Source organism: Sinocyclocheilus anshuiensis, unplaced genomic scaffold (assembly GCF_001515605.1).
Source record: "Sinocyclocheilus anshuiensis isolate Anshui unplaced genomic scaffold, SAMN03320099.WGS_v1.1 scaffold1094, whole genome shotgun sequence".
Classification (NCBI taxonomy): Eukaryota; Metazoa; Chordata; class Actinopteri; order Cypriniformes; family Cyprinidae; genus Sinocyclocheilus; species Sinocyclocheilus anshuiensis.
The window spans coordinates 1117935-1129894 of record NW_015536578.1 but is presented as its reverse complement, the minus strand read 5'-3'; the positions used below and the strand labels follow the sequence as shown (position 1 = coordinate 1129894).

General features: G+C 39.4%; 1 protein-coding gene across 1 annotated transcript in view; it reads left to right on the top strand.

Moving 5' to 3' along the window:
• The first annotated feature begins 1503 nt into the window (after positions 1-1503).
• The window catches only part of LOC107702989 (transmembrane protein FAM155A-like), a 141906-nt gene continuing 131449 nt past the window's right edge, over positions 1504-11960 (top strand). Inside the window, exon 1 of the mRNA XM_016505482.1 lies at positions 1504-2601. Coding sequence (XP_016360968.1) covers positions 1963-2601 — 639 coding nt within the window. The 5' untranslated portion in view covers positions 1504-1962. The remainder of the gene's footprint in view (positions 2602-11960) is intronic.

Here is an 11960-nt window from a genome sequence, read left to right as displayed (position 1 = left end):
CAGTGGCGAACGGCTCAGTCACTTGCTGACCAGGTTGGGATTAGGTCAGTAAGAATGGTGGAAGGGATAGTTAAGAGCTTTAAAGCTTGTTTCCCCCCACTATTCATTTCGGCTATAGATTCTGTTCTAATTGATGGTTTGGTATTTAAGACTTTTCCGGCATTAAAAGTTGTCCCAAAAAAACTGGAAATTGAAGAGAACACTAATATTTTTTTGTTAAAGGGGTTAGAATTTTTGGATTTCCAAAGTATGGGGAAGAAAATGATTTACCATATTTGTGCTAAATCAGCACACTTTGAACAGTTGAAGGAAAGAATAGATACTAAATGGAGGGCTTACCTTTCTGTGCCCAGAGATGTGAATCCCTCGTGGAGGCTGTTGTACAAACCTCCAATTCCTAAAAGATGTGGAGATCTACAGTGGAGAATACTTCACAGTGTGTTGGCTACAAACACCTTTGTTTCTAAATTCAATGAAATGGTTTTACCTGAATGTTCTTTTTGTAAGGCCTCTGACACTGTGTTTCATTTATTTTGTGAGTGTTCAAGGCTGGCTCCACTTTTTGTACTTTTGGAAAAACTAATTATGAAATTGGGATTTTCTTTTACAAACACCCTTTTTATCTTTGGTTGCAAGTATAAGCAGTCGTGGCGTGAACAGTGTGTGCTGGCCAATTTTTTAATGGGACACGCCAAGTTAGCAATCCTGAAAACACATCAATGTAAAAACGCTGGTCAAGATGTTGACTTGTTGCCTCTTTTTAAATCATTGGTAGAATTTAGGATTGCTATTGAATTTGCATATTACAAACAAACTGATAATGTACCTTTTTTCAAAATGAGGTGGGGGGTGAGAGATGCTTTAGTGACGCTGAGTGAGTTTGGAAATATGGTTTTTAATTGGTAAAATTGTACTATGTTTATTTATTTTCTGCTTTTCTCTGTAATGTCTGTAATGTTTTGAAAAAGGGTGTAAATTAAAAGTGGTTTAAAAGTCAAAAAGTCTCTCCTCTCTCTCTGACGTGTATCTGCCGTCGCTTTCCAACGTGATGCTTTGACGCCCAGATGTCTCTCCTGTGCCCGGCTCCTTACACACAGTTACACGCTGCATACTAATACACTTCAGCCTGAACTGGATGAACGAGACATACAAATGTCGTTTCATCTCTGTCACACGCTGATTCTCCTTCACGCAACATGTTGTGACATCCTTTTCCTCCCGTCTTTGCGCATTTAAGGACATTACGCACCGCCAAAGCGATGTTATTTAGGGCCACCGCGTCTTTACACCTCCACACTGCGTCGTTTATTTTGCTCGGAGCTTGTAATGAACGGTGCGCTTTGGACTGGAACGTGACGGGATGTTGAAGATAAGTGGACTATGAATGTGGACGAGTAAAAGCCAAGGGGGTTATGATGAGTGATCTTTCATATTGACACGTCCAGTGTGTGTGTGTGTGTGTGTGTGTGTGTGTGTGAGAGAGAGAGAGTGCGGGCGCGCGCGTGTATCCATCGCCTGTAGTCTGTAGATCTGTGTTACTGCGCCAGGATGGAGATGACGCAAATGACCCAGCTCCCCAAAAAGTGTTTCAAGACGAACATGGCGGCAACTTAACACAGGACCCACGATGATGATGATAAACAGCAGAGAAGATCGAAGGCAATCCGCCCAGATAGGGAAAGAGCAGCTCGTTCAGCGTCTCGCCTTCCCTTGAGGAGATACGGGGACACAGGCAGGAGCTTCGGGAACAGAGGAGGAATGTTGCCACACAGAAAGCGCTTTTTCTCCGGGGAGCCATGCGGAATAACAGAGATATGACCGCGCGCGGCTTCATCTAGCCCAGAGAGTCGCATACAGCTGCCGGGAGCGCTGTTGAACGGGAAGAACACATTTCAAATCAATGCATTTTGTGGCAGAGGAGCCGTCGCGGTGGAGTCGGCCAGTGCTGCTCTTTCCTGAAATATGACCAGGGGTGCTTGGACGTGTCGGCAGCAAGATGACGGCTTAAAAATCTGCTTCGCACCCCGAGAGGACGAAAAGCCATTATTCACCGATTCTGAAAGGGCCCAGAGATGGCGACTGTCCTTAGCCTCACTTTTGTTTATCACCGTTTTGCTCTCTGATCATCTGTGGTTCTGCGCCGAGGCGAAACTGACGAGGACGCGAGACAAACGGCTGGAGCACACGAACCATATACTTTCATCCAGCCATCAGAGAGAGCAGAGTCTTATTTTTATAGGCAATCCTACCAAACCTCTGTGGAGACTTGAAACTTGTCATCCTGACAGCCTCTCCAAAAACTGCTTGACTTTTGACGAGGCGGAAGCCGTGTGCTCGGGCCTCTCCGAGTGGAACCTAAGCGATTTCTATCTTTCTTTTTGTAACTCCTACTCGCTTTTGGATTTGTTTTACGGGTTTACGAGTCCAGACAATCTGACCTGTAGCCTGGACATGGCTGATGCGTTGGGATGCAGCCAGTGCGTTCAGGCTTACCAACGCTACGACCGACGAGCTCAGGAGAAATACCGAGAGTTTGAGCTTTTGGTTCAGAAATATGAAACGGATGTATATTCGGTGCGGACGTGTATGGAAGAGTGCACGGTAGGCGTACGCTGCCTTTCCCTTTGGTGTTGGTTTGTTTGTTGACGGCTTCTAACAAAAGCTGGTCATGTATGCTGTAATCACATTTCTTTCACGTTGAGCGTATGAGAAAAAAAGCCTCTTACATGTGTACGGTCTGTTTTGTCATCTGCGCGCGAGAACACGCGTGGATACACGGTGCGCGCGCACTTGTGGATTTACTGGAGATGGATTTTTTTGGCACCTTGAATGCACAAGTTTAGGTTAGACGGAAATGAGCTTATTGGAATGTCGAACAATATGTCTTTACTGTGTGGTGTGTTCAGGTGATTCCCCCCTCAGCTGTATCAAATATTATCCAAATTCACTAAAGCCTACTAATGGATGATCCATGACAGAAATAAGAAATGACGGGCAAGCTACACAAAAATGTAGCTAGCAGAAAACATCTAAACTAAACTCAAAGCTACCACTTAGAAATGTCAGCGTGTTTATAAATATACAATATAAAAAAGTTATAATATGTAATTTGATTTTGTATATATATATAACAATTGAAATCCTAAAATTGGAATACTATATTGCTAGTTATTGTGAGTGTGCTCACGTGACAACACTAGTTGAAAGAGGCAAAGGTGGGAATACCTTGGTACAGCATCAGATGGTAATGTAGTACTTATATTACATATCACGATATATAATGACAACCATATTCATGTACCTTGGAATAGCATGCAAATACCATGGTACAATACTTAAAATAATAAAATGATACATGTCCATGGTAATGAAGTGATTCGTTTTGGTACCTTAAGTGTTTTGTGTGCTATTAGTGTTGTCATATATTATTGTTTATATATATATATATATATATATATATATATATATATATATATATAAAAAACGTTTTAGTGAGCGTCATTGCTACTCTGCTAACTTAGCGTATAGCGTTGGGGGGCCTGGTTTTGGGCACTTTTCAGCTAGCCAGGCAGAAAGACAAGCTTAAACTAGCAAACCACCTTAGGTTTGTTTAACTGTTGTCACCGGGGTTGCTCTCATAGATGGCAATTGCCTCAGTATGGAGGGACAAAGCTGAGGGCATGTCCTCTCATTTGAAGCAGTCTGAGATTTATGATTCTAGGTGTCCTGCGATCTGCAAAGAGACAGAACAACAGAAAGACTGTGTGTGTGAGAGAGCCAGAGAGGTGGCGTGCTTTATGGAATTTCAATAACGTTAATAGTGCAGCAGTGATTTTTCTGCGTAATCCCCAGAAGGCTATTCTTTTCCAGTCATTATTCAGGTGTTTTTCTCCTCCTCTTCAGTCATGGTGATGAATAATTTTACTGTTGCACATGCATGAAATAGGACTGGTACTTATCCTGTACCTTAATAGAGCATTAGACTACTGAGCAGCTGCAGCCACCACAGCACAGAACAGCATATGAAACATGCCGTTGCCAAACGATTAGCTATATCAGATTTTTGAGTTAATATTTCCTGTGCTGTGCGATGAGAAAAAAAGGGCAACATGTCCTGCCAAACTGACTGCAGGACACTTTGTAAAGTACATTACCCATTACAGTGTTTCAATGAGTGTGCAGCAGATTGTTAGATCTTCTTCTTCTTCTTCTTCTTCTTATTATTATTATTATTATCATTATTATCATTATCATTCTCTCTATTCTCTCTCTCGCATCCTCTATATATATATATATATATACACATACATACATACACACACACATACACACATACATACATACACACATACATGTGTATGTATATATATACAGGTTTTTTTTCCCCAGGTTTACATTTGAGAGTGATTTGGTCCCTGTCCATGGTGCTGAAACAAGTACAAAATACAGTACTTAGTAGTGTTTGCTGAATAAGACACATAATGACACCTGAAATGTGCTGAGCATTAAATAAATAGTTTTATTCTGATTAATGCAATTTGCTGTTTTGGGTGCTACAATAAATTGTCTATTTCAGTCCATTCCAGTAATTTACTCAATTTCAAGGAGGGTATTTCTGTTAAAGCAACAAGCTGTGCAATGAAAAGGAGTGTTTTTATGCACACTGACAAATTAAAATTTGCTGAAAATTTGCTCACCCTCAGGCCATTCAAGATGTAGATGAGTTTGTTTCTTCATCTGAACAGATTTGGAGAAATTTAGCACATCACTTGCTCACCAATGGATCCTCTGCAGTGAATGGGTGCCTGACATCTTGAAGGGATAGTTCACCCAAAAATGAAAATCTGATGTTTATCTGTTTACCCCCAGGGCATCCAAGCACAAACCGATCGTTTCGTGTCTTAGGACATCAATGTGTCGTCACGAGCCGCAGGGTTTAATTTGGATTTGTCTGTGCATGTTTTTTTTACTCTCATAGATTTTGTTACCATTTCCATGCATTATACGACTGATAGACTGCAACGGCTGGACTTAAAAATCATAATTTGTGTTCTACTGAAGAAACAAAGTCACCTACATCTTGGATGCCCTGGGGGTAAGCAGATAAACATCACATTTTCATTTTTGGGTGAACTATCCCTTTAATGATGAAATTGTTTCTTACAAGCATGCAGCTTTTCATTTCACAAGACATTAGATGATGGACTCGAGTGGTGTGGATTACTTTATTGTGATGTTTTTAATCAGCTGTTTGCACTCTCATTCTGACCATTCACTGCAGAGGATCCATTGGTGAGCAAGGGATATAATGCAAAATTTCTCAAAGTCTATTCAGATGAAGAAACAAACTCATCTACATCTTGAATGACCTGAAGGTCAGTCAATTTTCAGCAAATTCACATGCCTACAGCCTATTATAGTGTAATCTATTTGAGACAATTCTGCCCTTAAACAGGAGGTATAAACAAAACAAACTGTGACTGGTCACTTTATGTGTCAATCAGACAGTCTCTTTCTGTCTAAGTGGGTGGTTCTTGGCGAGATACGCTGCAGTGTGAACCAGATCTTATGCCTTTAGTCAAACGTCTGGCTACACAAGACTACTTCTTCCCAGGAGTGCTTAGTGGAGACATGCTTGTTCTTACAAGGCTTTTTGTCAGTTAGAATGACTCTGACTGACTGATGTTGATTGACAGCTGCTAGTGGATGTGAAGGGGGCCCAGGTGTCCTCCTTTGAACATGACCAGGTTTTTATGTCCAAGGGTCAGTCTCACATCAGCTCTAGAAGAGACTTGAATTCATTATCCCTGTGAAGCCTGGCATATGAAGTAATAGTCTGTTTTTTTTTTTTTAGCCGTTTAAATCTTTAGACGAAAAAGTTTTTTTTGAGTATCATATTTGATACATCAGAATTGTATGGCTCATATGGTATGATGTAATGATAATGTAGAGCTCATATTATGGGGGGGGATAACACCATGATTTTTATACAGAGACCCAAACTGAGCGAAAATATGCAATTTGGTGCAGTTGCTGATGTTCTTATGGCCTAAAAGTTGAAATTATGATCGCTTGTAATGCAAATCAATCAGACCTTTATAACAATAAAATGCATATGAATATCAGTTGTCACCATGTCTCCTAATAATAGTATGATATTTAAAGGGATAGTTCACCCAAAAATGAAAATGACCCTATAATTTACTCACCCTTAAGCCATCCTAACTGTATATGACTTTCTTCTTTCAGACGAATCCAATCGGAGAGATATAAAAAAATGTCCTGGTTCTTCCAAGCTTTATAATGGCAGTGATTGGGTGTTATTTTTCATTAGTCCAAAAGACATCAAATGAAGCGCATCCATAATAAAAAAGTGTCCCACACGGCTCCGGGGGGTGATTAAAGGCCTCCTGTAGCAAATCAATGTGTTTTTGTAAGAAAAATATCCATATTTAAAACTTTATAAACAGTAATCTGTAGCTTCCACTAACTGTCGTACTTTCGTTCACAATAACACCGTTCCGGCGGATGAATACGTAGCGTAAGGTTCAGTGAGAAGTGATGAATGCAGAAGCTCAACGGAGAGAGCAAAACAAAACACTGGTCACTAATTACTGTAGAAGTACAAAACGAAGATTTGTAAAGAAAAATGTCGGAGGAGTTCGCAAAAAGCCAAGAGGAGTTTTCCTTTGCTAAAGTAAGGAAGCTTCCTTTGCTCCTGTAAACAAATGTTGGCTCTCCCGAGACTAGCATATTTTCACCGGACCTTGTATATGACTTTCTTCTTTCAGACGAATCCAATCGGAGAGATATAAAAAAATGTCCTGGTTCTTCCAAGCTTTATAATGGCAGTGATTGGGTGTTATTTTTCATTAGTCCAAAAGACATCAAATGAAGCGCATCCATAATAAAAAAGTGTCCCACACGGCTCCGGGGGGTGATTAAAGGCCTCCTGTAGCAAATCAATGTGTTTTTGTAAGAAAAATATCCATATTTAAAACTTTATAAACAGTAATCTGTAGCTTCCACTAACTGTCGTACTTTCGTTCACAATAACACCGTTCCGGCGGATGAATACGTAGCGTAAGGTTCAGTGAGAAGTGATGAATGCAGAAGCTCAACGGAGAGAGCAAAACAAAACACTGGTCACTAATTACTGTAGAAGTACAAAACGAAGATTTGTAAAGAAAAATGTCGGAGGAGTTCGCAAAAAGCCAAGAGGAGTTTTCCTTTGCTAAAGTAAGGAAGCTTCCTTTGCTCCTGTAAACAAATGTTGGCTCTCCCGAGACTAGCATATTTTCACCGGACCTTGCGCTACGCCTACGTCCTACGTCATCCTAGAGATTACGGTTTATAAAATTTTAAATACAGATTTTTTTTTTTCTTGCAAAAACGCATTGATTCACTACATGAGGCCTTTATTCACCCCCCAGAGCCGTGTGGGACACTTTTTATGGTGGATGGATGCGCTTTATTGGACTTCTTTTGGACTATTGGAAAATAACACCCATTCACTGCCAGTATAAAGCTTGGAAGAGCCAGGACATTTTTAAATATTACTCTGATTGGATTCGTCTGAAAGAAGAAAGTCATATAGACCAAGGATGGCTTGAGGGTGAGTAAATCATGGGGTAATTTTCATTTTTGGGTGAACGAACCCTTTAAATGCTTAGTTTTATGATCAAAGCTCTGTCATTTTTATTGTGGGGGCCAAATACAATGTAAAATACAATATAATATAATGCAATACAATGAATGAGAGAGATGTTCCTCAGAATCTGATGCATCATATTTGATACCCATATTTTAACATGAAAATCTAAAAATGATGTATGGATAATTACGTAAACCTAAGTTGGTTCAGTCTAATAAATGTTCATCTTCAAAAATGTACTAATAAAATAGAAGTTATTCTTACTTTAAAAAATCATTAAATGTTTCACAGCAGAAACAAACATGTACCACGACCTAAAGATGAAAATTTTTAGACTTAAACTAAAAGGCTTTTACTTGCTAAAAAGAAAACCAAAAAATGAGTCAGATGACAGAAAGAATGTAGAGTATTGTGTACAACCGGTTTTCAGGATTTGTTCATGTCAATAATTTAGAGACCATAGAAATTTGCATATCAAATATTATACAGTGGGCTTTATAGAGTAATTTCTGCTTAGAAGAGAAACTTGCATTGAACAAGCATACAGTGAAAATCCTTTCACTGTTTAACAAGGAGACATTTGTAATCAACCTACTAAATACTTTAGTAATAATTGGTCCACAGAGAATGACTGGAATTGATACCTTGTTGTTTTGTTGGTGTTTTGGCACTGTAAGCTGCATGTGAATCACCACTCCACTCCTTTTGTCTTCCTCCTTTTCATCATATAATCAGCGAGTGGAATGCAGACTGTAGAAAGTGTTAGAAGAATCATGTCATCCTAATGAAATAAAAATCTGAATCTGGGGAGTCGGCAGCCTTTTAACACAATCTAAATTTCAAATCTATTCTTATGTTCGTGTGGCCTTTGCACAAGCACTGTTCTTTGTGTTTGAATTGTGGAATGTCAGTTTATTGACCCCCTGCCCTTCTTGAAGTGAAATTAAATTTCGGGGGAAAACAATCATATCTCTCTTTGTCTCCTTTTTTCCACTTTTTCAAAACATCTTTTCCTCTTATTCTCCCTCTCCCTGTGTGTTTGCTCACCTCGTCACCTTCGGTGGCCTGCACATTGTTGCACACAAGTGGGGAGATAATGACATTTTTGGCGAGAGGCTGCCCTCTTGACAGCACGACAGTGTGACTTTGTAAGGGCACTTTATTCACTGCCTAAGCCATGGCGACTGCAGAGGGAGCAGAATCCGGCCCTCCACATCCTCCTACCCAGGGCATTAAACATGTATGGGACTAAAGAGCCATGGACCTGCCGGATCCCTGTTTGCAAGGAAAATTAATGAGACGGAAAGACAGCGATTTCCACCGTGCTGGCCCGTGTTCGCATCCGGGCACAGGCACTTTTGGTGTTGAATATCAGTGGCGATTAACATACAGAGATTGGGTACGCACCTTGTGGAGATCCATCATATAAACATGAAGAGATCTTGAAGGTGAAGTGTGTCATTTCTGTGGTGCTAGCAGCACTGAATGCAATGGTGAAATTGTGCTTGTTTTCAAGCTGGTTTCCTGAACAATATTCCTTTACCTACCACAAATAATCCCACTTCAACTCTACGCTGTTGGCCAATTTTGCTTTGTCAAGCTGGTTGTGAAACTAAAATAAACAATAATATTCTGATAGTGCCAGAGCTGTTTAGAATTTTAGGGCAATCAACCTACTAAGAGTTGACTCTGTTTATTATAGGAAGAGAGATTTGTAGGAAAAAAGTACAAAAAGTGGTGCATGATTTACTTTGAAACAATTTTCACTCAGAAATTGCTAGTAAATTTCACAAATAATATCAAAGAAATGGCTAGTAATACCTCAAATTAAACATTACATTTTGAAGTATAAAGAAAGTATTTTCTTGTAAAACATACTCTAATAATCTTTGTTTTATTAAAGACTTCGAAAAATCATTTTACAGTGTATTTGAACATCCAGAAATATCATACACTGGCTGTCATTCACTAATAATTGCATGGATTATTTGTATTTATACACACAAGATAACTTCTCACAAAAAATGTCTGCCTAATTCACAACACGTATGTGCACTTGCATTTATTCTTAACCTCACTCTACTGTCCGTGCACCTGTGTTAGTCATTTGCATAAAACACGCCCAATCTCCATATAAAGGCTTTCCACACAACCTTTCGTCACACTCAGCAAACATACAACGCTCTCTAAAAATGCACTCTCACCTGAGAGCAGCCAGATCTTCAAGCGATGCCAAGTGTGCCGGCCAGTTCAAACACAATAAACAGCTGTACAGTAGCAACAATTTATGTTTTATCGATTAAGCTTAAATGGGGGTTATGCGCAACAAACTTTCATAATCTGTGAAACAGGTCACATTGCTATTGGTTCAGGTCTTTTGTATGTGTTTCCTTAAATATGGAGCTGTGTTTCTTCAAGATGCCTTTTCTTCAAGAAGGAGATAGCAAAGATGATCATAACCAATGTCCATCACATATGCAAATTGATATCAGAAGATATATTTATTATAAATATATTTATAATATACTATATATATAAAAAAAAAATATATAATAATATATATATATATATATATATATATATATATATATATATATATATATATATATATATATATATATATATATATATATATATATATATATATATATATATATATATATATATATATATATATATATGTATATATATACATATATATATATATATATATATATATACACTGACAGCCACCATAAAAACCTAATGTACGTAACTGATAATAAAAAACTAAGAAGAAACGATTATTTAAATGAAAAACCATCAACAGTGAAGTCTCAAACAGGGAATTCTGGGAACTTGGCATTGATTAGTATAAAACATATACCATTTATCTACATATAAAATTTAATCTTAATGCATTTATAAGATCACCCAGAGTATGTGAATTTGCGTATGTGTGGTTAAACCTTTTTTCCGGTAAGATTTAGATACATTTTAGTGCAAAAGGATAACTTTTGGTGCAAATGAATGAGGATGAGAAGATGAATTTTCTCTTTTGGATAAACTATTCCTTTAAACATATGAGCAACTCATTCACAATCCACATGAGAAATGTCCTCTCCACTGTACAGGCACATCCAAGCATCATTACTGTTATGGAAATCTTTCTTAACCTCACCTACCCGTACACCAACTCACCCACCCACACACACTGAACCCGATGTAGAGAAAGAAACTGGCAAGTGTGAGTGTTTACTCTCCTCAGGTAGAGAATAATCTAGCCACGGGGTTCATCCACCTGCATCTAGGCACGGAAACCAAGCACATGGCCATAAACACACAGTAACCAGACCTTTCATTTAGCCCTGCCACTGCCAGAGCAGCAGGTACCTCCTTAATCCTTTCCAACTAGACCGGTCTCCAAATAGTTGAAATCAATGCTTCCTGCTCGAGTCCTCTTTAACCTTTCCTGGAAGGGCAGATGGCAAAAGGAGGGCTGGCGGACGAGGCTTCTTTGGCTTAGAGGCTCATATGCCACGCCGTGTCCCTGGAGTTGGCTTATCGTCCTCAGCCCTGGGGCCTTTTTGACACGGCACAGAGGCTCAGTGGAAAGCCAGAGGACAAAGCCAAGGATCACGATCCTATTCTACTGCTGCTGCTCGGGCCAGAGATGTGGCCTGTAGGGCACTCGTGTGATCATTGTTTTCCCCTGTCTGGAACACTTGTAAAAACACAAGCAATTGCTGTCAGCTCTGTGCACACATGGGCGTATTTACCGATGTGTTGTGAATTCCCATTTAGAGACAAGACAGATATGAAATGGAAGATAAATGAAGTTGGATGTGAGAAGTGTCTTTCCTTGTTGGAGTGAATGGTCATAAAGCGAAGGCATTCACTGTTGTTTCATAATGAGGACCTCAATGAGGAAACAAGTTAAAACAGACAGTAATGTGTGTGAACTTAGGTCCCTATGATTTCCGCGATGTGGAAAACGCAGACAGAATCGTGGAATCCAGTCATAAAAACCTCATTTACTGTATAACGCGGAATGTCAGTTTGTCGAAGTTTGGGTGAATTAATCAAAAGCAGGTCATTACACTTAAATCAAATCACGATATGGACTAGTATCTGTAAATATTAAGCCGCAAAAATGTATCCTGCATGTTCTGCGTGTCTCTGTGTGAATGAATGGCACAGACGTGGTTCCCTTTCATGGGAACTTCGAACTGCGTCCTCTAGGGGTCGCTATGGGGGGAACGCCTCGTCGTGACCCGTGTCTGAAGCATACATTGAAAAAACACCAACTCGTTGGCCGGCGACAGCC